Genomic DNA, 26,650 nt, shown 5'->3' with positions numbered 1-26,650 from the left:
AAAAAAAAAATGAAAAGCAACAACAACAGCGGTGGGGAAGCGCGCGACACAGATGAAAAGTTAAGGCAATACCCACCTACGCGAAGCCCGAGCGAACCAGCTAATTTTTAGTCTAAGCGATAGCAACGACAAAAAAAGACGTCGCTAGTTTGAAAAAAAATGCCGCTACCGTATCTTGAATAAGACAGTTTTATTTCAACTGAATTTTTCTCGCTACTGCAATAGCAACGATGCCACCAACTGCCCGTCTACTCACCATCGATCGACATTGGCGTCATTTGACGTCGATGTTGTCGTCCAAGCGTTCACCGCAGCGGCATGGGGCCGCAGGGTATTGTGACGTCTTTGTCATTTTGTAGCCTTTTCTGTATTTGTGGTTTTTCTCCCCGTAACTCCCCGAACTGTGCTACCGTTGGCGGCCGGTTGTGGCTTTGCCGATGTGTGTGCAAAACAAACACGGAAACTACAGCAGACCATAGCTGTCCATTGCTTTACGATATCCTATATGCTATCAAGGTAGGAATATTTTTACAGGTAGGATCTGGTTCATCCAATCAATGACAGGAAACGTACTCTGTGTGCTCTCAGCAGCTGCATCAGACAGATAATTCGGGGCTTCTCTTGTTTTGAAGCCTGAATGGCGCCGCTAGAAGCCTGACATGTACGTAGCAGAAATGATGCGAACTGAGTAGCAGACTTGACCGACTCTTTTCGTTAAAAAGAAAATTTTATTATTTTCTCATGAAAAAAATTCAGCGCTGAATGGACAACAAATAACAAGATAATATTAAACGTTTAATATTAACAACGTTAAATTCCACATTGTTATTGGTGAAAGTGTAGCAACATTTCGCTATGCCGTAAATGATATAACGATAGTAAAGACAAAAAAAAAATGAAATATCAGTACAAATGCTTAGAACATCGAAAAAAAATTATATTGTTAAGCTCTTAAGTTAAGGTTCGCAGTCGAGAGGAAAATCTCAGTGACTTGTTACTATTTTACTACTGTAAAAGGGTAGTTTCAAGATCAGTAGGAGACTTCTGGGCCGATCCTCGGGTAGGTGTGATGTCTCACAACATCAAAGCTCTGAAGTCTCGTTGGAGTCAACCACCACGGAAGTCGTGAAGTATGTGCTCTCGACCTTGTAGGCACGTGGTAATATTTTACTCTTTTTTTTTTTTTATTGAATTTGAAGTTCATGGCGAGTATATCGAGCTTAACCTAATATGTTCATAGTGAAGCTGATAGAGCTAATAAACGTTATGAAGTTTTACGTTCTATGCTAGCGCTAAGCGTTGCTTCCGACAGCTGGCTGCTGTTGGCACGAAATGAAGTATACGTACGTTTAAGTCACGTATTATTCCTTCAAATGTGTTATCATTTCCTCATCACAGCGACCACTGGTCCCAAATGTATGTGTGGACGTGATGAAAGTCTCAAATAAACTAGAAATATTATAGATTTAACGGAATGACAAGAAGGAAAAGTTGTTGAAACATATCCACCTAAGAATACAATTTGTTACAATGAGTCATATAGGTTAAATTGTATGCTTGTGCCATTCGATCGGCAGACTATTTTTTTACTAATGAAATTATTTGCCGATACGCTTAAGTAGCGCACGTAACTTACTAGCCTGAAGAACGATCGGCTGTTTTGCAATTCTGAGCAACTTTAGAGCGAATAACTGTAATTGTAAAATTATTTACACCTCAATAAAAAAACGTTTGTATTACTTATGAGAAACACAAACAAATATTGTAGAATATTTGTTGTGTCGGCATTACAATGTGACAGGATTTATGTAGGTTCAATATTTGTTACACTACAAATAGAAAAAAGAGGTGTTTCAATAGCCATTGCATAATAAGCCTATGATTAGTTACGATTAGGAGATGAAAACTTCCAGTGAGAAGCGAAGTCCTCATGAAGCGCACGTTTAGAAGCTATGGAGTCTCTCTTATTGCCATCTGTTTGACCATGTAAATTTCTTATACAGTTAGAAAATTTTTTCAAATATATCGTAATATACAGAACTAAATTGGTAAGGCCTTATTTGAAGCAGTCCTCAAAGAACGTTTTTCAACTCTAATCACGATAACAGGCGGCACGAAATGAGCAAATTCGTATGACATTGCCGGAGGCACACATCTTCAATATCGGCTGCGTCCTTCATGATAGAATATCGAGCTATCGAGCGCGCCAGATTTGAATTTCTAATTCGGATACTAATATAACAATAAAACGGATAATACCTACAATTTAAACTATGGCCATTGATTGATGCAGTTCTTGTCATCGATAAATATGTGTGTTTTTTAAACAAAATCTATCTATCGATCTATACTATCGAAAGTTTTTTTAGGAAAAACTGGATTGGATTGCTAATTAGCTAGCAAGCTAAATAATTTCTCAATAAGGTATATACATTTTCTGTATATTGTTAATTGATCGCTTCACATTAGAACTAATCATGCGACCCCATTCATAACTATGCGGGCAGACTTTACAACGCCGTTAGTGAGCCGTAAAACGGTGCCGACCCGTAAGCCAGAAGTGATTAAGGTTCTGCGCGACAAACTTCGACAGCAACAACTCGACGAGTTTGAAGAGTTCCCCCGGCAGGACGATGACGATTATATCAGCGATGATAAAAATGATGATCGGATCAACTTTAAGCCCACGTAAGTCTTTACCTATTGTTTATGCTTCGTTCGGCCCAACACAGGATAATAAGGCTACAGGGTATTGTAAAATCGGTGAACTTTGACACCTGTACGATCAAATGGCATACAACAATATCGTAAAGTGATACTGTGTCCACCAAATAACAAGACCCCAAGCGGCCATGAACCATAATTATCTAGAATGTGATGCAACTTCATTATATAGCAAATGCTGCGCCTCGAATGACTCGGATCAGCATGGCCGTACTGTACTGCACTCATTACCTTTTGCTAGAGTTGAAATCCCGCATCAATTATCAACAATGACCAATTCGATTTTGTCAAGGGCTTTGCATCTTCTGCAAATAACATCATAAGTAATGTGCCTTATCGCGATAATATTTCCAAAGCTGCTAGGAACTAATACGTATGCTATCGGTCCTTATAACAGTCAGAATAAAGGATTTTTAATCAGAATAAGTTAGTAGAGAAACGTCTGAGTTTAAATATATCCTAGAACTATACCTCTATACTAGACTTTATAGTTGATTATTTTGTTTTTGATATCTAAAATCACTAATACCGTCTAGACAGCGGCACTGATATTGCGAATATGGTATTGAAAGTGTTAGTTTAAAAGGTTTGTTTTAATCTTTGGTTCCTACCTAGACAATGGTAGGAACATAGGTAGGACAATAGAGATTAGGTAAGTAAATTCAGTATGCAAGTTACGTGCTGGTATTGTCCTAAATAACTAGAATATTAAAAAAAGAAGCATAGAATTTAATATGTGATCATAAGACTTATACTACGCACAGCCCGTCTAGCAAGTCGAAGATTATCCGACGAATTACGACCCAGGCCAACTGACCCCGTAAGCATCTACCACTCTTTTTTATATTAGCCCATAATACTATTAAATAAAGATTCGGGTCGATTCGAAATGAAATATAAAAAAGATTAGTGGGTGGTGATCTCGGCAGAAATAAATGGGATATATCTGAACTTAGCCCCACATTTGGCTCACATGGTTTAGGATTAATCCAATCAATGTAGTGGTGATCAGATAACAGTTTGAGAAGAATATTCCCATTTTCTAGAGAGAAGAAACCTGGGCAGAGTGTTGCATAGGAAACGATTAAATAATGATGTTTGTCCTTCAGCATCTATAGCTCTATTGCTACCTTTCTATGGATTCTTTCTCAATCTTACCTGTAAGATTTTGGGCAAAAGGCTTAATCTTGCGGTCGTAACCCTGTCTGCCAATGGATAGCTCCCACGAAGACTCTGTTATTACTTCTAGCTTACCGTTTTAATAATTTAATATTAAAATTAATCAAATCTAGAAGTGATAATTTTTTAACCAAATATTAAAAAAGCAGTATTTGGGCAATTGGTTATTTGCAATATTCATCTAGCTAGCATGGCATTACCATGGCAAAACAGAGGAGAATAATGCATGTAAACAATTCTAGGCCTCAACCTAAAGCATACGATTTACTGAAATCGGTAAATGTCTCGATTTCTAGTAAGATCATACAAAAGATAAGCAACCCATATTACAACCCTGAACTCCTTTTAAACTTATTTTATATTTGAAACGCATAGAGCTAGCTGAAATATTTCGATCATTCAGTCCTATCCTATGCAGCGAAGCTTACCCTCAAAGAAAAATTTCCAACGAAGAAGTTGATCATATCCGATCCAGCAATCCATACGTAAATACCCATCTAATACGTAATTTGTATTATCTGGTACAGTCTGGAGTCTTAAATTACGGCACCGTAATCACACATTAAAGTTTTCAACTGTATCGTCCGCGCTTACCTTCTTTATGTACTCTACAGTAGTACTTTGATTATACCCGAGTGAAAATCACAGTGATGGTCCATTAGCGTTCCCTGATATTGCCTTGTCCAATTGTTTTCGCAATAGTTCTTCCGCTACTCGGGGCTATATATATAACATGTCGGATCGAGTCGTTCTTCGGCTAACCCAGCTGCCGGCTTCGTTTGGCCGTCTTGTGCTTTCAGCTTGTCGTTGTTCGACCCAGCGCTTCGGTTCAATGGCATCGATGCCCGGCCCGTTACCAAGACTCCGGAACGGACCAGAAAACTAACACAACCAAGTTCAAGGTTCCCCACCCCGTCACTGCCCCCGTCGACATCAACCGTCGCGGATGTATTTGGTGACGGGCGAACCTTCGCGCCAACAACAGCGCGTCCAGTGACGACGACACGCCGACCAACAACTATAAGCAGCACTACACCAGCGACTACATGGAAACCGGACACGACGACAAATTACTTTTCGACCGGTCGCAATACACAGCCACCGACAACCAACACGGGCACGACGTTCCTGGGAACAGTATTCCCTGATGTTAGCGCAGTTTCCCGAACGCCAGCCTTCCCGACTTTTTCCTCGTTCCCAACATCAAACTGGATAGCATCCGGCCAAACGAAGACGAGCCCTACCACGAGTAGGCCGTCCTTGCCAACGCGAGCCCCTACACTTATTACTCGATCACCTACGCCGAGCATTTTCAAGATTTCTGTCATCACAACGACACAACGACCAACTAATCCCACCACCATAAGGACATTCCGCCCAACAACATTCACTTTTCTCACGTTTCCACAAACGTTGACAACTACCTCTCGGCCGCAAACAACGTTCCAGGTACCCATCACAACCACTGCAAAACCCAGCTCGACGCGATTCCCTATGAAGACCATACCGTCAACGCTAATGCCCAGTATAGCCTTTACTACAGTGTCCCGGCCCTTAACTACTTCGAGATTAACGACGACAGAAAGGCCGCTTACGACAACACTGCTGCCGACACAGGCTGTAACCGCCACGTCATCGCCAGCACGTCAAGGCCCTTTAAAGACCTCGACGGACTTTGCTGTCACGTCGCGCGCTGATTTCTGTCCTGAGAAACGGTGCGTGGACTTTAATGAATGCGATTAAGTGAATAAAACAATGAGCTGTTTAGGTTTATCTGTATTAAACTAACTTAGACGAATGCCCAGTGGCTAGTGCCCAGTGGACCTCGGAAGTGGGTCGAAGTCGTACGTAATTCTCAAGTGATGCTGCGTATCTATGACAATGTGCTTCATATCTATGAACAACCATTATTTACCCATAGATGCCTGATAAATTTGCAATTGCAGAACGGCTTAACATGTGATAAGAGCCAGAATTGAATCGCTCTTCTTTATTAGGCCAAATTAGGGTTCGGGCGATTCAGCCTAGAGCTTACGACGAGAGCAGAGCAATTTATTAAATATATTCCTTATTTTTTTTCGCGTTTAAGGTACAATTCGAAACATACCCTTTGTCGGTCGACGACATGTCACACTGTGGAAAGGGGCCTGAAGAATGGCGAGGAACAGGAGATCCTTTACGCACATAACCGATATCGTGCCCAGGTGGCTACCGGATCAACTCATTATTCGCAATTGCAGCAAGCGAGTGACATGCTCCTACTCGAATGGGACGATGACCTGGCAGCTACGGCACAAGCACATGCAGATCTTTGCAGTTTTGACCATGACTGTTCTTCGTGCAGAAGAATAGGTTCGTCTTGTAACTGCCGCTCATTATAGAATTTAATTTGATTCTGGAAAATTAAGCTTCAGCTGAAAACACCGAGTCAGCAACCGTATATTCAACAGATAATCTAATAAATTAATTTGAAGATGATTTACATTTTCAGCCGCATCACAAATAGCATGATGCATGACGATCAGTCTATCAGACGCGTCTGCGGATAAACGCGTAGAAAACGAAGTGCATTTAGGTTAAAAGTGCACGATGGATTATGCGATTTTATGAGCCGTTAAAGAGATTTCAGTAGGCTAATTTGAAGGACAGTGGACACAAGTACATAAAATGGTAAGGTCGTACTACTGTTTCATTTTTTGAATTTTCTGCTTTTAGCCAAATTTTCATCAGTCGGCCAAAACCTCTGCCTGGACCAAACAAATGCCCCAAATCCACAGGCAAATTGGACGGCATGTATTAAGCAATGGTTCGATGAGGCACTCCTTGTTCGGCCATCAGATATCCACCCGTACCACTTTATTCATGACACCGGTCACTTCACTCAGGCAAGCATATGCTATAAGGGACAACTTTATGGTTTTTCCGGCTAACGACTTTGGTTCAATAATAAAAAAAAAAAAAATAACGCGCGCTATTTATCGCTGGCTCTATAGTACGTTGTTTATATTTTTGTCTCATAAAACAATTCATCATCGAAAACTCGGAACGTTTTACTTCGAACAGTTTGTTCGTTCATGCTGTTTATATCAGTAGTGCATTGATTATCAGACAAGATCCTGATAGTAGATTTTTCCATATTTGTTTATAAAACCGTATTATTGTATGCTCAGGTGCAGTTGAGGTTATGCTATCAGTGAACAAAAGAAGAGGAGAAGCACATTTTTCCCGGCGCTTGATGAATCTGCATTTTAGTTATAAAAAAAAAATTGAAATAAGTTGTTTATGTATCTGTAATCTGCAGATGGCATGGTCGCGCACATGGAAGATTGGATGCGGTTACGCGATGTACCCCTCGAAACAGCCACCATACGAATACGATCTGCTTTACACTTGTAATTATGGACCCTCGTAAGTGACATCGTCCAGCTAAATATCAGTATTTTCGTTGTTACTTTTGTTAAGTTTGAAGATAGTAGAGTATCTTTAAAATAAATATACGTTAATCTGCAAATTCTAAAGCGAACTATATATTACTCATATCTATCTAGACCAATTAACTGGAATTAAAAATTTTCCATACGAATATGTATATAAATGTCTATATAGTATCTAGTGTACAATACGTATTATATATATAGTATATAGGTATACAAGATGCCATCTTGGACCCAATTATTCAGTCTGTGTGACGCTCTTAGCTTTGTATTCTTATGAAAAAAATTGTGCTAATTTCAATTCGGGACGATGATTGCCAGTACTTCTGTGACCTTTACTAATGAGCCTTATTTAGCATTTCATTTGACTTATTCCGCTTCCTGGCGGTTTCCGTTGACAATATCTGTGTATGCAACGAAATTTCCTCTTTAAAGTAAAAGGTTAACGTTAATTGTACTTACCGGCTGCGCCAATGTGGACGGCAGCAAATAAAACGAATGGACCCAGAAGGACAGAACTGCCTTCAATTTAATTGCTATGTGATGATAAAGTTCTAGTTAATTTTAACGAAAAGAACGTTAATCACAAATTTACCCACCGTCGCCATTTCCTCGCAGAAAAACAGATACCTGTTATTGTACAATGCAATGTACGGTAACATACGTTAGTAGAACATAGTATAAATAAGGTGCGATACAATGCCTTGCAGAGGCCTGGTATGGGCTGGTAAATATAACCACCGCAATAGGGAAGTCATCCGTTCCCCTTTCCTAATAAAAAAAAACTACACATCCATGGCCATATAGAGCGCAACTTTAGTCACTGGGTTAAGTACAGATTATGCAGTACAGGCTAATACATACAAGAAAAAGAATTATACACTTTCCTCATGTGTTGACTGCTGTCGAAGACGAAACGTTGGTACTTCCCTCACGGAATGCACCTTTTTTTTTATACAGGCGTTACCACTATTACATATTCTAAATTTGAAAACTTAAAAAATACCTTTACTAATTGCATCATCGAGATTAATGAGTGCGAAAAAAAAGATTAGCAACATCAAGAAGATGTCGTTATGGTTTCTGCTTTACAGAGGGAACACTCTAGGAGAAGACATGTATAAGCTGGGCGCTCCTTGTTCGCAATGTCCGCGAGGTACGAAATGTATGAAGAATGAGTTTTATGGACTCTGTGGTAAGTTGTGCTAATCTTCTGGTATCTTCGACGTAATCTAGATAATATTTGGCAAGCAAAAAATAACCGATCTGGACTGCTAATAATACAGTATACTGTCTGGCTAGCTGCGGTTAATACTGTACCATCAGGCCACATTAAACCAGCTAATCCAAAACAAAAAAGTGGGGGCCTATCGCAAAAATGAATTACTCAAGTGTGATACTATAGCTTGATAATTTTTATTCAAGCTGAACGAAGCCACCATAAGCCACCGACACAATAATAATGTATCTTCCACCTCTATGAGGTATTTTAGTCAGCTTATTAAGTAACATGTCAACTAATGCGGATCGTGATCTCACCACTTTTTACAGTTACAAATATCTCCAATCGGAAGCGTGAAATTATCGGGACACTGCGACATGTTAGCGGCCTGCATTAAAGGACAAACCCTTTTGTCGTGATAGAAATGAAAAGAGATCCAGTGTTTTACTAACACATACAATTATTTATTTATGCCTCACTCAGGGTCGCACACCGTAAATTGTCCATCTGTTTCTGCGCGGTGATGTTAACATAAGGAATCCATATCTCACATACTACGTGCGCTTATCATAAAAACAGTTTTCAATAATCGTCACACTCAATACGTTGCGATAGACTACCACTCCGCATCCAATAGAGAACGTCTACGATGACCATTACCTTCACGCTGCAGAAAGCTGTCGGTGCAAAGCCAAAAGCCATGAAACTTGTCTTTAGATACCTGTAGCACAGAGGCAATCTGGCTAATCGGAAATAACAAAGAAAACAGAATATCCGAGTTCTGCTCTATTAGTAGCACGTATTATGTAGTTCCGAGCTTGCCTATACTATATTAATCCTGGTGATAAGGATGCTACGATGGTTACTATGTCGATTCACTACGGGTACTCGAATAGATACTGCTATAGCAAATTGACTTGGCGTAGTCAACCTTCGACCTAAGAAAACAGGTTTGAGATAAGTTTACGAACAAGGCCCCATATCAACATGCCTGATATCGTTGTCCTATAAACCCACTTGATACGATCTATTTACGTTTCTACCATAGGGACAAAAGATACCTTCCAGATGAGAGACGGATCGAATGCTTTCAATTGGTAGTAAAGATTTCGCACACACGGAACGATCTGATTCTGTAAATCAAATGTCCAATATAATTAATAGAAACGAACCTACTTTTTACTCAGCTTTAAAATCCCATATATATATATATATATATATTCCCTAACGATTGTCGTGTTGATCTTATCGATCGTTATTGCAATAGATACAATTCCTCATGAAGTTAATGAAGCTATGATTAGGACTGATGTTCACTCAAGCAGACGTGCATTTTCCTACTGAACATCTTTGTCAATAGCGTACTACGTGAGATTAACGTAAAACAAATTAAGGGAATGTAAGTTCGTACTAGGCCACTTAATGCTTTCTCTCAATAAATCCTGTTATTTCATTAATACGATGCAGAAATGCGTTCTGAGGCATATTTTAGACAGTCTGTTTAATAGCTGCGAAATACTATATAAGGCACGTGAAGCTATACTCCACCCATCACTAATCTTACGGAATAATGCAGGATGTCTGTGTAACTTTTACTACATCACCAGGACTCCCTGCGATCTGTAAGATTAGAAAATACGGTAAAAGGTTTATTTCCATGGAACTAAATGACGCTGTTCCTTTCTTTATATAACCTTAAATGGCATCTTATGATACCTAACAATACATGAATAGGCAGAGCCCACAGATGTTTTGTAGATCTTTTTCCATTTTTTAGAAAGATTCTCCACTCAAATTTTGTAATATGCGCGTTTCTGGTCCTATGATGCGTCCCGCTATCTTGGCACTAGATGGAAGGCAAAAAGTTTGTTTATATTTTCCGTTGTTATACTGATATAGGCAGCTCGGGCACACTAAAATTTAAGGTTTCATTAGTTTAAGCAGAAGGTGATAGAAAAGGTTCCGAGACGATATGGAATTCCTTATAAGGGAAATTGTCTACGATGCTTATAGAACTTGTGTCGTTCGCTTTCAAAGTATTTAGGGCAAATACATTCTTTCATAAGCACGCGTATACTACACCTTTTTAACCCTTACACAGTTCCCTTTATTCACTCTGTCAATTATTTTTTCTTTTCTTTGAACTGACTTATTTTCAAAGTCGGAACTAGTTTTGAGATGGTCAGTAAAATCTAGATCTTACCTACACGCTTATTATTATTTATCGGCCTATATTATTACTTCAGAAGCTAACGGCATCATCGTGCCCTATATGTTACTTGAATATATAACGAGTCGTGGGCTGCTAGGGTATCTGCATTCTTTCGTGATATCTCGATCACTTGGCATATTAGCGTTAAGGTGAAAAATAATGGTCCTACTACAAAAATACTACTATATTGCCTAGGTCCTCCATATAAAAATAAATGAAGCATAAAATCATCTCTTGGACGTGATCTTCGTTTCCAGAGGCAACGAGTCCCTCCGGCCCGATAGAAGACGATGTTAGCGTTGAAGCCGGAACTTCTCTCCTACTGGATTGTAATTTTCATACATTTTCGCGCGGATCAAGCGACTGCGACATCACGACAAACGGCCCTTTCGTAATGAATGCGCCTTTCGCAATTGGTACGATGCTCCACATCTGTAGACGGGGACCTTAACTAGATTCGCCGGTCGAGTAAAATTTTTGCATCTATTTTTAACGGTCCGGGGTGGCATACATAATTAGCCACTGAAAAGCTTTGCCTTACTTCGTAGACCCATTTTACCTATACTTATACAATAAAAAGCTCTATAAAAAACGTAAAGCTCTTATCTCTTAAATGGATATCTTGGCAATTATCGAATTCTAATCAGAGTCCTTTCTCTTTAGTTATGGCGGTTCTTAATCTTAATGGTTAATGGTGAATTTAACTTTGACAGCGTTTCTTTAGTTAAAGACTTTATCTCCTGACATCGTAAAGCCCAGTGTGGTATCTGAACATGATTTGCACTTCAGGAAGCCATACCGAAGTGGTGTTGCGATCTGGCCAACAAGCGCGACTCACCTTCCAAAAGCAGTTCCCATCTGAAAACCCGATATGCGTTATAGTAGATTACGACGTTGGGCCTGGTGAACATGGAAAATCTAGTTTTGGTAAGTCAACAAGAGTGGGGTGGTGAAGGGGTCAGATAGTGAATTCTCACTGTATCTATCTTATACAAGTATGAGCAGTTACGGATACCCGTTGTAGTCTTTCGGTAAAAGTCGCTACGGTTCGTCACATAGAAGAGATTATGGTACAATGTACTTTATATAATGTGATGTACCTATACGATACACTGGATTGGTCTGAGAAGAAGCGTTAGGATTTGGAGGATGGATAGTCACGGTCTTCTATTATCTACAGTAAAACTGAATTTCCTTCAGGATGTTCCAATAAGTAAATATCTTAGTTCCGATCCCGAGCTGCGTGTGAATGAGCTCATGTTTTCATTCCTCGTGAGTCGCCTGCTTGTAAGGCATCTCGGCGTAAATTGGACTGAGCAACTAATGAAAATTCATGGTCGTCATTACTACATTAGCTAACTGAAATTGTCTACATGGATGAAATTCAGGCAAGATGCTGTTGCAAGTACGAGGCAAAAACTACGAAGCTGAAGCTAATTTCGGTGACCCTAGTGACGAGGGAGTTCGAAAGTTCTTCTACGATGTCGACACACTTGGTATCGTCAAAAAACTTGAAGTAAGTAGATTTTACTTCGACCATAGCCGACTTCTGTTTTTATGTCAGCACAAGGTACTATAATTTTCGTCTTCTATTATTGCGCCTTTAGTCCCATAGGAGAAGTTGCAGATAGTTATTTCAGTTATAATAATAATAATAATAATAATAATAGAACTTTACCGAATGTTCTTCCGTAGCTTTCGTTCGTGTTTTCCGTGCCAGCCGGATCAGAGGAAACGTTCTTTGACCTGTACCGAGTACAAGTAATCGAGGGCACCTGCTATGGATTTTACCAGAGGAACCAGCTCCGGGCAAAAGCGCGAGCATAGAATTGGGCAAACTTTCCTCGCAATCGATAATACGAACTGCCTGCCGTTGTGTGAAGCGTTTGCACAACGACGTCTGCGGACCAGTCATCCTCGTCACTCGTAAACGTAGCGTTTAAAAATATGGGAAAAGCGTGACACGGCAAGTGGCATGTTCTGGACGAAACCTATTCGCATAATGAGACTGAAAAGGCTAGTTACCAAGTGCATCGTCTAATCGATACTTTCTTGCTAACAATCTTTACTTCTGAAGGGGTGAGCTCAACGGTGGTTTCTTCATCTTGTTTACTAAGTTAGCATTCTGCTAATGAATGCAAGGATACAGGGTTATATGGTTTGTGGCGGAGTTCTAATGCGATACGACAAAATTGTGTTTGTCTGAGAACGTTATACCCGCTTATTCTGGGATAAATAGATGAGAATAATGTTATACTTGAAAAAGCAACTAACTCCATTTAGAGCAAGAATTGAAGAGTTCTGCAAGCATGTTCTCGACTGAAATGATTCCTGTTGATTATCTTGTAAATATGAGTGGTGATTATATTATTATAGACGGTGTAAGTTTAATACAAAACGTCAATGGTTACGTTGAATAAAGCTGTAACAATGTGTGACCATACGCCATTCGTAGAGCCTCAAGTTCACCAAGACAGATCCATCTCGTTGGATTCATGTTATTTCAGTAACTAGGATCATCTTTGATTACATCCTAACCAGCGTCATGTTTATCATAGTAGGTCAGCAAAGGTTATATTATCGAAAATATGAACCATTTATCCTAACCTTTATTTATACAACGACATGACCTTCCAATACTGTTCCCCCGTAACTAAATGTACCTGTACCGGGTTTGTTAGGCGTTTCTCATGCAAGGCAAAAGAACAATCTAAGGATGATTGTTGAGAATTTTTTCTTCCCATTTTAATGGACACGCATAAAGATCAAGCACGAATTAAACCCTAGCCAAACACATCACTCCCTACCTACCTACATAGTCACACATGTGCCGCTTGACGTATACTTACCTTTGGCACAAAGTTCTCAAAATATAATTGAACTATCTATCCTGTGTCCAATCGAATTCTTTATTGGGTTTGTATCCTAAAGCCGATCTAATCACACAACTTGTATAAGCCCCCACCAAACAGGCACCTCTATCTAAAGGCCAACGTGTGATTTGTTAAGTGAAACACACAGGCCATCGGTTACCTTCACCCCCCGCCCGTGTAGAATACATAAAGCTATGTATGTTGTACATTGAATAAACAAGATATCAATCTATACCAAGCGCGCGGTATCTTTATTTTACTCTATTATTATTATTATCAGTATTATTCTTATCATCATTTATTAATATTATAATTCTTATTATTAATTAGCACAATGATATATTTATCCGCAGTGCTTCATCGATATTAATCTTCAACGGTTCTTCCGCACTATTCACTTTATCAACCACGTCACGTAAGTTGCTTCCACCGTGATTTCCCGCCATTTTCTCGTTACGTTCCTTTCAATTCGCTTAAATTTATTATAATCATCATCACCCGTGAGTCCGAAGTGATGTGATATAAATATAATATGCAATAATGATTTTTTGCCTACACCATCTCTAGTCGTATGTCAATCTGGTCTTCTTGATATATATAATGAAGGAGTGGAACCATTCAGTCTGTCTATAGGTTCTATTAGGGGAACCATCATTGGTTCGTACATCATCTCAGACAGCACGTGGCCTTGCCGTACGTAACGCTGAGATAGAGATGTCATTTTGGGCAAATGGTACGCTCGCTAACATATCATCGGCAAAATCAAATGTAGCTTCCTCTTTTCATCAAATTCCTGCTCAGTTGTCACAATGAGGAACACAACTTAACTCATTTTCGAAGTAAAATTTATCTTATTTTAGTGTCTACGTGTGGAAGGTTAGATCTTGTAGTTGGCATTAATCTTAACTCACCAATAAATAAATAATCGGTGAAATTTCGGTAAACAAATAATCAAAGCATGATAAATCAGCGGCGACCTGATTCTTCTTTCTTTTTGGTTTTACTTCTCTGGATTGTTGTTGAATTTTTATTTCCTGTCCACCCTTACATTGTGCCGACGATAGAGCCATGTTTATTTTTGCGTTGTTGTTGCTATTAATAGCTCTATTATTACCTTATAAATCGTCAAAAAAAATGCCAACTTTTTTCCTGTCACTGTCAGTTGACGTAGGGTAACACAGATAGAAAGGACAAATTTGCAGCACCAAATCACCCAACAGTAGATTAACATTAAAAGCAAGCATAGGTTTTTACTTTTATCTAAGTTAGGGACTTTGGCTGAGCTCTTCGTTATAACGGTTTGAAACACAAACAAAGAAAGAGAAATCGTTGTGTTCCAATAAAAAGCGCAAATTTGATCAAAAAGATCGAAGAAGTCTATCACCTATAAATCGGCAGGAAAGTAATAGTGACACGTTAGTGACGGGTGAAAAGCACCGATTTCCTTTTTGTTTCATGTTCCACTGCATTGTTTTTATCTTCCGTGTCCTCACTTAGGTTCATTACCGCTCAGCTCGCGCTCTATTCTTATTTCACTAAAGGTCACCCTCATATTGAGCAACAGGACACCGGATCCGACGGGTCCTTTAAAGACGTGCACACGTGGGGCGTGGCTTTTGACCCCAAAAGTCGATGGCCTCGTCACTGATCGCCCGAACGACCTGTACGTGCAAGGCGGCCAAAGTTAACTAGCATGGCACATGATTACATTACAGTTTTACCTTCTTCTCCGTCTCCAATCGAACGCTGTTTAATTGTATAGGTGGATGTTGTTGCGGCTTTTGCACACAATCGACTGTTCGCCTGCCGTTTCATTTGGTTCGTCATTGTTGTGTTTTCCCTGCAGGGAGCAGTGCAACTGCTGGCAGTTGCCACTGCTCATGATGGACGACCGGCCGGCCGGCCGGATGATGGAGACTTGAAAGTGTCTATAGTTTTTTTTATCAAGAAGATGCGTCTGTACTATAGAGTTCTACTAAATAGTTGTAATAGCGGTGAAGTGAATAATGTAACGTCAAGTACGAAACGGAGTTAGGTACTATACGAACATTAGAGGAACTGTTGTTTTCGTAGAGGCTTTCGCCAATCTGCTATGACCAAAAAGACAGATGAACTACACAGGTCAGATAGTTATATACTTCCCTTCATACGTCTGTACATAGAGCTAGGTCCGCGAAGAATTACGAATTTTTATAAGTTCTGCTGTTTTCACCTCGATGAGTTGAGTGGTAGATTTGGTAAGCGCAACCAATTGCAGAATCTGCGATTTCGGTAATTTAAGAACAAAAAAAATTCAACATACCTTAACTCAATCAATGTGAAGAAGCAGTCTCGCACTATATGTAATATATATTTCCACCCTATACTTCTAGCCTGATACACATCTATAACAAGAGTGACTATCAGCCATCAAAATCATGTATTAGAACCAGATACAGTCTGATCTTGTATTGGACAAATGGTGTCGTTTTTTTTTTTTTGATTAATTATAATGAGCCTGTCGGCAAGTATTAGAATCATTATCATAGAAAATAAAGCCAAACGATAGTGACCCATACATAGTAATTGGGATCCGCCTTTTAATGTTGTGCACCAAGAAATCGTCAGATTTTTGCTTGTTTTTCACTTCATTTGGTCAACGATCAGTTAACTTAAATTTCAAAGGTATCTACATAAATCTATTTGACTCTAATTAACAGTACTAGCAGTAGTAATAGTAGTGATCGAAAGAGCGAGTTCTAAAACAGCGATGAGAAACTGTCCCTTCATCATAATCTACCTCACATGTCACTCACGAAACGCAGATCTTTCGCCATCAAACGCTCGCACGACGTCAAAATACGTTGCTACGTAACATTATTCTCAGCCCTATTCCTTACAGACGGCGCGCATCTTATAGCCATCGACCTAGAAACCTTTTAACTCGCTTGTGGATTTATATCTATCAAAAATGGGCTGCTTCTAGTTATTATTATCGCAATTACTAGTCAGTTTATTACGTTTACCTTTCAGATACTCGTCCCTTATGTTGTTAATATTACTGTCGGTATAATTACCGTCATTGCGTTTATGTATATGTAAACATGTATATATATATATATATATATATATATATATATATGTGTGTGTGTGTAAGTAAATGTAATGTCAAATGTTGTCGGACGCACGAGAAACGAAATTCTTCTTAAGTGATAGATAAGACCTTTCTGTAGACGTCTCTTTCTCCTTTTCATATACCAGTCGACCTTTTTTAAGATAATGGCATAGAAAATGAGTCTGTGCTTTACGTTGTCTACTTCCATGGACAGAGTGTGGAAAGAGTTCCCTTGGCCTACCTGCATGCTCTAGCCCGAATATACACCCCCGTATCTCAGAAGTACCCAATGCTATTAAGCGCTTCGTTGGCACGCCAGCGCGAGCCGCCACAACACTCGTACATGATGTCCTCCCAAAGAATAGTCCGAATGGTAAGAATCTCCCGCAATACTGCTATCCGTTCAATCGAATTGTATTGTTTTTTCTGTTATCCTGACGCTGTTGCCTAACGATCAACCCGATCCCTAGTGGCTTGCCACGTTTGTGCTAGATCTAACCTAGTAGCATGCAAACGCTACACCCTTGTAGAGCAGTATCGCTATCGTCTGCTCGATAATATCACCTTTTCCGCCGTACTTTCGCTACTAGCTATGGACGCCCACGGATGGCAAGTATCGATTTCAACCTCAGTTCAATCGGACGGCATCTATCTGTTGTAGTGTGCTCCTTTCTTTACGCGCACTCTACCTTCGATCATTCAGTAATGAGTGATAGTAATAATGATTATGATGAAAGCCATCATTATCATCAGCATTCGCTAATTAGAGGCGATTTAATCAGCCCGCTAAGTCCACAGGATTCTTACCAATGCTTTCTTTTTATTAGGATTTATTATCTATATACGTATTGTTTATCTGTATATAGCGGATTGATGTCTGCATTATTGATTCGCTGTCCTTCTAATTAATATAATATCACTCTCTAGCTCTTGGACGATTCCCGACTCATTCGAAGCCTTCAGTTGAATAATGCAATCGATGATGAAGGATATTGCTTGCCCAATATGTACAAGTTATTTAGCAGATTCCGTCGTTTAATAGTTGCTGCCCTTGCAGCGACGCTTATAGTTATAAAAGTTCCGTTTTTTTTCCGCAGGTCCCCGTTCCGACCTCGCGCCAGTACTTCACCAGAAGCAGATTCTGCAGGAAGCTGCTTATCTATAATATTCTGGCTATTCATCATCCAGGATGAAAACGTGTTGAAAATACCTCACTCTATCAATAAATGAACAATCTAATACGTAGTATCAATATGATCATTAAATAAATAGTGAGCCGTTGATGAACGTGACAATTCTATCATTGATGCCTGTTGATTGACGGAAAACTTTTCGTGGTATTTCATATGTATATAAAGGTAATTACTATCGTAGTTGTTTTCAGTTATGAAGACTCTCTTCGTTAATTCTTTTTACATTCGTTACTGTCATTTTTCATTGTCTTATCATATTACAAACAGTCAAGCAATACAGCGGTCGCAATTATGGTACAGGTTCGATATGTTTGGCTGGTGGGCTTCAGTATAAATGTTTCTCATTCGAAGTAACGTAGACTCTTCGAAAGTCTCGTTAGGGTTAGCGGCATCGACACTGACCCGAAGACTGATGCCTCCCGTTGTGTAAGCTCTTGTTTCGTTCTCCTGCTATCTTCGCTCACTGTAAATAGTATACATATAGGATCTTCATAATAATAGTAGTAAAACTGTTGAAATTCATTACTTACAGTCTAATTATATGATGGTTAGATGATCGAGCTTGAACCTCACTTTCAGTATTAATAGTAATAGTGTTTGGACAAGTCAATTCTGCACCGATCCGGTTATTTTAGATGGCGTGCTTGTTAAACGCTGCCCTCGGCCTGCTTCCATTCGCTAAATAATGTCTATTGCGCTTGTTGGATTTAGGCGTCGCTGTACTCCGCTTGCTCATCTCTTAACCTCTAATAGGTAACTGTCCATTAATGCGTACAGGTATGTGTGTGTGTGTCTGTGTGTGTGTGTGTGTGTGTGTGTGTGTGTGTGTGTGTGTGTGTGTGTGTGTGTGTGTGTGTGTGTGTGTGTGTGTGTCTGTGTGTGTGTGTGTGTGTCTGTGTGTGTGTGTGTGTATATAAATATATGTACAGATGGGCAGCTGAGCCCTTTGTACAAGCTTATTACTCAACCACTCCTATGGCCTCCTGTTTCCTATTTCTAACTGTATAATCAATATCTCATCGTAGAGTTGTTGTTCTCTTTTCATTTACGCGAAAGCTAAGTGTCGGTTCCCTTGTTTCTTTCCATTGGCAGCTTCTATCCGTATGGACATCGTTCCTCACGCTTCCTATCAATCGATAACTATACTCGAACATCTGTTTTTGTCTTCGGACTTCTGTGTGACTAAGATCCATGACACCAACCGAGTGGACAATGGTCGCGCACAACTTCACCTGCCTAAAGGTGATTCAAGTCAAAGGCTAGAATAGAATTACTGATAGTTTTCGGCCTAAAAACGCTTTAGCTAGATATTAGACTGTGTCACTGACAATCTATAGCATTCAAGTGGAGGGGCTAAAATTTTCCGAGTTCGCTTATAAACGATATGTAGGTTTTTCACACTAAGGTAATACACTTAGCTGGCTAGAAATCTTCGATCTTCACAATGTTCGCCCCCGCAATACGCATCGATCCTCGTTTGACTTGAATTTCAGTCGATTACAATTGATCCTCTATGCGTGGGCTCAAGTAGTTAGTATTCTAATCTATATTTACTACTAAGAAATCGTCACTTTTTATTGGTATGGCTCCGCAAGGATTGGTATCGTTTCTATCGTCATTCCTACAACTAGCACTACTAATAGTCTTAGATCAGTGTCTTTGTTCTTGTGATTGTTGCAGATCTCAGAGTTGCAACGGCTGGTAATATCTATTATGTATAGATTTGACATCAGTACTCTGGTCGTGCCTGTTGCTGCCGCTGATTTGAACTCCGCTAGCCTGGCTTACGGTGGATGAACTGTTGTTAGATTTCCAATGGCTGGTGGTGCGGGTCAGCGTGATTCCTGGCAGCTTGAAAATGGACGCGGTGTCCGGCAGTTTATGAATGTTCGGTCCAAACGAATCGAAATACGGGTGCTTCATACCATCCGCTGCAGATATCCGACCGCGCGGCTCATACTGGAATTTTAAAACGTTATTCGTAGCATGATTTGGCATGATTTGTTATTATTTTTTGCGCATTTCGTAGCATATATATAGCTAGTTCGCATCTAGTATAGCATAAATTATATGCTATACTAGAACGGTTGTACTGAAAAACTATACTGTGAGACAACCGCAGAAGATTGGGTTCCCAGTACGTCGATATGCCTCTTCGCATTCATTTCTTAAGGTTGACCATACCCGCGCGAATTTTTATTAGCAATTGATTCAGATTTAGGTCCAACTAGGTGCGGAAAATCGGCCGATTACTAACCTTTAGCAGTTGACCAAGCAGATCGGTCCCGTCCTGCCCAAGGCGTGGAACTCGGGCCTGCAAAGGCTCTCCCAGGTAGGACGGAAACCGCTGATTTGTGAACTCCTGATTCTGCGAGATACCAGGCCAAACCTCCTCTGTAGGTGTGCCCAGGACCTATCAAATGCAGACCACGAACCGTCTAGTTACAGCAGCGATACCAGATGATAAATTAAACTGAGCTCAACGTTCATATTTTTATATGAAAAAATAAAACATTATTTTTATAAATATTCACTCTTCACTCAAAGCGTGTCACGTGACTACCCGACACAGTACATGGTGTAGTCGCTAAGTATTAATATTAGTACGTAAGTATTAGTATTAATATCGTGCCATAGGGCTACAAATATTCGAAATGAGTATGAATCTTTTGGATTTGAACACTCAAAAATCGTAAGCGTATAGACGTTTAAATGGTATACGTAACAAACCTTGAAAATATTTTCGAGCTGGTCACGGACGTCGCTTCCAGGAAACAGCGGCCTTCCGGCAGCCATTTCGAATAGAATACACCCCACACCCCACATATCTATTGAAGTGTTGTAGTTGGTTTCCCCCAGTAATACGTCCGGTGGTCTAAAACAGGACAGCATTAGCATAACAGAAATAGCGGATGTTCATAGCTATATCGAGTGGCCCTATAAAGGATCCTCATGCCGGGTCAATAGAAAAATGCATTCATTTCGATATTCGTTAATCTCTTTGAAAAATGAAAAAAATTTCTACGATTATTTTCGTATAGCTGCATGTGCATTTAACCCTAATGATCAATGCGCTTACCCTTTTTTCAGTTCCGTGCAAAACTTACCGATACCATAGGGTGACTACCTCGTTACTGAATGTCTTGATCGGCACCGACTTCGCTCTAGCAAGACCGAAATCTGCTAGTTTAAGCTCACCCTTATCGTTTATTAACAGGTTTTGGGGTTTCAAATCTCGATGTAAAATTTGCCGCTTATGACAATATGCCAGCCCACGAAGCAGTTGGTACAAGAATATCTGCAACGCAAAAAATAATCATGCCCCAGAAAAGAACTCCGTGTCTCTATATTACAGAAGCGTATGCACAATGTTCAGAACAAATCTTAAATAGAACGAGATCGTTCTAACTATAGGGAATGAATTTGACTTACAACCTCGACTCGCGTACGTGCCATCACGAATGTTCACGTCTCAAAGATAATCCGTAGCGATAGTTATATAATCAGAAATGAGCTATATTTTCCCGTTAGGGGTTTCATACCTTAATGTTGTTGATGGTCATGAAATTGGCGTGGTCTTCCATGTACTGCTTGAGATCTCTGTCGAGGAACTCGAAGACGAGTGTAAGGCTCTTGTCTGTATGGACGATATCGTGTAAGGTCACAATATTGTTGTGTTTGAGTTCTTTTAGCAAAGAAACCTCTCGTATAGCCGTGCATGGAGCGCCTTCATCGTGTTCCAACCTGTAACGTGGTACGAAATATTCATGCAGTAGGTTATTATATACTTTTCTATAGACGTCTACTAGAAAGAAATACGACTGTACTGAAAATGCGTTTAAAAAGGCGTCTATCAAAAGTTGAATATAAAAAGAACAAGTCAAATTCAAACGTCTTCCACATCTGGATATCGGTAACCAATCTTAGAGCCTTATCAACTACTTCAATGCGCACAATTTTTCTAATAAAAATTGAAGTTTTTTGTTTTAACTACTGTGTTTTTTTTAATCAGACCGAGCCTACTTTGTGCACTCTTCCAACTTGTTCCGCATTTCCCCCTGATTTGCCTTCAGGAGCTTTGGCACTGACAAAAAGACAAGACACCTACCCTATCTATCTGTAACTGTCCATTATGGCACTATCTCTTTGGCGGGTCGCTTTCGAACATTTAACTGGGGGGGCTGGCAGAAATCACACAAGTGATACATCATCATTCTCGACCCCTAACCATAATTCAGCTCACTTAGTTTTGACCTGGTTAAGGACAAAGTGTAATTGGGAAACTTACACGAAAAAGTAGGTGAATTCGTGCAAAATACGCGAGTTACAGCTACCGGTAGAATAAAATGCCACTCGTATGATGTACGTCAATAGCTAATAATCGTTCTACATGCACGTTTCCGACATTCGGATGTGTAGATGTTGAACGTACTATTCAACAGCTGCTGACCCAACTAGGTTTGTTGAAACGTCCGATCAATATTTTTTTTCTGCTCGAGAATTATATTCTCCCATTGCTAAGGGTGGAGTATAGTTTTAATTGGATATCAAGTCTCTGCAACTTCTCATGGAGCCTGGGAAAAATGTGAGCACTTCATCAAAAAGAATCTCCATTCATCTCCAAAATAATTATAGAAAGTAGCAGAATCAAGCTAGGTTTTCTCTTGGTAAATAGGATCAATGTCAATGTAACCTACCTAATCTCCTTTAGAGCGACGAGATTGTTGGTGAGCTTCGAGCGGCCCTTGTACACAGTTGCGTAAGTTCCTTCCCCCAACTTGTCGAGTTTCGTGTATGTCTCGCTTCGACCGAACCCAATTTCAGCCTGAAAATAGATCAAGAGAATGGCGGTATTGGGTAAGCGGGTAATATGTGTACGCAGCTTAGCTAAACAGCGACTTCGCTCTGGACTAACTATAAAAAAAACAATAGAAAAAAGCTTCATCTTGAAGATTACTGTGCTGTGTCGGCACTTACGAGACTCTGCCGTCGGATGTTGCGGGTTAGTGGCTGTCCCTCAAGAATGGCTGATACGGGACTATTTTTGGCCAACAGGTTCTCCGGTAAGTGAAGATCGGCTGGCAGTGAGAGACGTTTCGAAATGTCTTCCTTTGACAAACGCGACATTCCCATTGTCTTTGGACGTAACCGTACCTAACATAAAATAATAAAGCGGCAAAAGACAAAATAGTTAGAACGCATAATAGTATCTTCCGGTAACTAAAGTAACTTGGAAACAATATACAGATAGGGAGTTGAACGCGTTTGTACGTGGTACTGAGGAGACGTAAGCGTTTTAGTACTCGGCGAATATAAAAAATAGCTGATGAACGCTACGTGGATTAAACGCTAGAATAGTGCATCAGGGACTGTGTGTCATCTCACAATAAACGTAAAAAAAATTAAGTACTTTAATGCTTTTGCATACACTTGATGATTAGCTTCAATAATACCTTGGCTGAATGACAATATCGAACTTTATATATATATATATAGTAAGATGGCGGTTAGGAGACGGATTAATTTATCTTGTACCTATTTTGTAACGTTATACTAGCAAAATATATTACGCTCTTTAGGTAAATTCGATCAGACAGGCTTATTCTAGATGTTTATCTAAAGGTGGCTAGTGTTAGACGTGAACAAGTTCACCGGCAGCAACCGAACAACGACGCCGGATAACTTTTATATATACAAAATAACTCATGCAAGTTATACACGAACCAATCTGTGTTTATTTCCTTTGTTAATGTTGGCCAGATAAATCATTCTATAAAATTATTGTAGTTAAAGCGTTATTTCGAATCTCCAAAACGAGTTGCCTTAGATGTAACATTCATTCAACGCGAGAAAGGATTTCATAAACATAGCAAATGATATACTTGTTAACAGATAAGGTCTGATAATATGTTATGATAGTTATCTGACAAAATTGATTAAGTACTGGCTAGTCTAGAATATTACGTATTGGATGGGAAAATTTGTTAAGCCAATCAATTGCGCACATATCACTATATATATATATATATATATATATATATATATATATATATATATATATATATATATATATAATACGCAACTATACACAGATCCACGTCCACAATAATATAACATAATTTTATGTTTCGTTTTACGACATACAACGTGTGAAGTATATCCCTGCAAACAGCCAATAGAAAAACAGCGATAGGAGTGATCGCAAATTAGGTAAAATGTTTGGCCTCATCCTTTTTGGTGCTTTCATTTTTATAGTCACCCAGCAATAATACCTAACAGCCTCCCGAATGAAGCGAATAATTACCTGCGATGTACATATTGATAAACTTACTCTGCGTAAACATAAACATTTTATTCTCATTGCCACAACAGTCAATAAAACAACTTCAGTAAGCAGTCACCACAAAACGGCTCTAAGAGAATGATAAACAAAATGGGGTCGGCGACCCATCGTTTTCTCCGAGACGACAAACCTGAACTGGTCCTTGTTGTGTCGCTCCACCCCCATTGCTTGTGGCGCTGTTGCCGCTGCTGAGATTACTCGACGAGTTCTTGTTAAGGTGACCTCCAGCTCCTGTCCGATGACCTCCCTGATGGTGTCCCCCATGATGATGGTGGTGATGATGACCAACATCATCAGATGTTCCTGATGCTTCTTCGCTTTCACCATCTGAGCCCATCGTCCGGCCAGGATGCTCATGGACCACGCCTAAAAAGGAGTCATAAGACATTTTTTAGTAGCACGCGATAATAGTTTCTAGCATTATTTACACAATGAAAGATCTTGGGCAGGCTAGGCAAGACTCATTCATCTATGTACCTTTCTAAGCTGCCCATGTTGAACCTAAAAGCTTGCACAATATTAGCAGTACAAGGCGGCTTTTCATATCTCGTACTTGAAAAATATCATATGCTTCGAGTAGGAAAAATTATCTCTTGTAAAACGTGCTAACTATGCTTGGAAATATAAATGCCCGAATCATTCCTTAGAACCTTTGCGCACTATTCGTTTCAATAGAAGATAGCGTCAGATATCTGTAAGCTCAGTATGTGATAGAAGTATCTAGTTATTATCTAGTTAGTATGCCTTATTTTCAAAGCGCGTCTGTATCGCCTAGTACGGATATCATAGATTGTCATCCACTGAGCCTTACCCCAGAATTTCGCGCATTCAAAACCTCAGCATACAACGTCCAGCTAATATCTTTGTGTCCGACTTTCGATAGGGTCATCGAGTCTGCCCATCATTTGAGGCATTATCGAATCGTAAATACATCCACAGAACCCGCAAATTCGTTTATTGTTTGTCGTCGTGTCTACTCAGTGCATGCTTCTCTGATCACGTCGTCTGGTTGCTTCTGTGCGGCCCTTTCATCATTGATTCATTCGACTGATGTGATTCGATGCCCGTCATTAAGCCCAAAGCCATAGATTGGACTTCTGGTCAATGGCGGTTCGCTACCGCCAAGTGGCTGTCGTTAGGCCGCTGGCAAGTGCCAACGTACCCCCATGACTACGTGATTGCTAGATGTATCACTCGACTCAAGTCAAACCACCAAAACTTCAATGTAGATTGGCACCCGTTTGATAACTACGTACATATATAATTGTTTTCTTTGTGACAAGCAGAAAGGCTGGCCGCAACAGAAGATGGCTTCAAGGGGCAACCACGGACCACTTCCAAGAAAAGGAAAGCCTTTTACAGTTATCGAAACTGACCTGCCGTAAAGGTCTCTTTAGGCGTTCTAGAGTATTGGCTTGTTAGTGCATCCAGTGGGAAGAGGTCCATAGCATTATTACGATCGCAAACGGAAATTTGTGCAGAACGTCGTGTCTAGTAATGTTATCGACTAGTTGTTTTATCTTGAATTACTTTACATAAATGTATACGAAGCCCACTGTAGCAACATTGTTGTTGTTGTTGTTGATGATGATGATGATAATACGCATGATGATGACGATACGATTTTCTATTTTAGCTATGTACATCTAGTTTTTTTTTGAGAAAGTTCGCCAAATAGCGCATGACGAGGCGTTTTTTCCCACAGCCATGTGCTTCAAGTGACTGAAATGATGACCTAAAAGTCGATTTGATTCCAAACATTTAAGCACTTAATTACCTTGCTCAATTTACCCTGGAAGTTTTAGCTGGATGTAAAGCAAAAATCCTATCGAATTGATACATGTAAAAATTGCATTGGACTTAAATAGATAACAAATTTTTTTTAGCCCAAAACAGGCGAACTACACACTCTCGTAAAATAGTGAGAAAACAGTATTCTAGTTGCTTTAATTGTGTGCAAATTTAACAGTGGCCACAGAATAAAAGACGTCGGCTAATAAAAGGCACAATGTGTTATACATGGGAACGTTTATGCGGTTAAGCGTTCGCCGCGATGGCCAGGACGGCCAAACCTCTAAGTCAAAGGCACCCTAGACTCGCTGCCCAATTCCTATCGATGGCATACACTACACATCCAATTCGAATAAAAGCAGTTATTCACTGACACTGATACCCTACAAGATAAAATATTATATCGCAACATGACATGGACAAATATATCAAAAAAAAAAAAAAAAAAACGCAATTTGTCAAGGTTGCTATGATTCAACTCGCAAACAAAAGCATTGAAAGTATTCGCTTGGACTTCCCACGCGGTGACCCGACTTGTACTGGTGCGTATAACCAAAATGAAGAGAGAATAAAGTATCACTAAGA

The 26,650-nt window shown here is 39.7% G+C and overlaps 2 protein-coding genes across 5 annotated transcripts in view; one reads left to right on the top strand and one right to left on the bottom strand.

Moving 5' to 3' along the window:
• The window catches only part of LOC111245477 (uncharacterized), a 43,254-nt gene extending 29,372 nt beyond the window's left edge, over positions 1-13,882 (top strand). Inside the window, exons 3-12 of the mRNA XM_022793870.2 lie at positions 2,508-2,688; positions 4,704-5,618; positions 5,993-6,255; positions 6,619-6,788; positions 7,205-7,311; positions 8,432-8,532; positions 11,029-11,187; positions 11,561-11,698; positions 12,160-12,287; positions 12,467-13,882. Coding sequence (XP_022649605.1) covers positions 2,508-2,688; positions 4,704-5,618; positions 5,993-6,255; positions 6,619-6,788; positions 7,205-7,311; positions 8,432-8,532; positions 11,029-11,187; positions 11,561-11,698; positions 12,160-12,287; positions 12,467-12,598 — 2,294 coding nt within the window. The 3' untranslated portion in view covers positions 12,599-13,882. The remainder of the gene's footprint in view (positions 1-2,507; positions 2,689-4,703; positions 5,619-5,992; positions 6,256-6,618; positions 6,789-7,204; positions 7,312-8,431; positions 8,533-11,028; positions 11,188-11,560; positions 11,699-12,159; positions 12,288-12,466) is intronic.
• Positions 13,883-17,529: 3,647 nt separating this feature from the next.
• The window catches only part of LOC111245478 (cyclin-dependent kinase 5 homolog), a 61,150-nt gene continuing 52,029 nt past the window's right edge, over positions 17,530-26,650 (bottom strand). For 3 of the 4 annotated variants that reach the window (XM_022793872.2, XM_022793873.2, XM_022793875.2), the window contains 8 exons: positions 24,405-24,640; positions 22,909-23,085; positions 22,629-22,756; positions 21,474-21,675; positions 21,039-21,229; positions 20,662-20,806; positions 20,189-20,344; positions 17,530-19,890 (listed from right to left, as the gene is read on the bottom strand). In XM_022793872.2, coding sequence (XP_022649607.1) covers positions 19,615-19,890; positions 20,189-20,344; positions 20,662-20,806; positions 21,039-21,229; positions 21,474-21,675; positions 22,629-22,756; positions 22,909-23,085; positions 24,405-24,640 — 1,511 coding nt within the window. In that variant the 3' untranslated portion in view covers positions 17,530-19,614. The remainder of the gene's footprint in view (positions 19,891-20,188; positions 20,345-20,661; positions 20,807-21,038; positions 21,230-21,473; positions 21,676-22,628; positions 22,757-22,908; positions 23,086-24,404; positions 24,641-26,650) is intronic. The other variant, XM_022793874.2, reaches the window with a different exon arrangement.

The sequence above is a fragment of the Varroa destructor genome, unplaced genomic scaffold, assembly GCF_002443255.2.
Source record: "Varroa destructor unplaced genomic scaffold, Vdes_3.0 BEIS01000002.1, whole genome shotgun sequence".
NCBI lineage: Eukaryota > Metazoa > Arthropoda > Arachnida > Mesostigmata > Varroidae > Varroa > Varroa destructor.
This window is presented reverse-complemented; position numbering and strand designations above follow the sequence as displayed.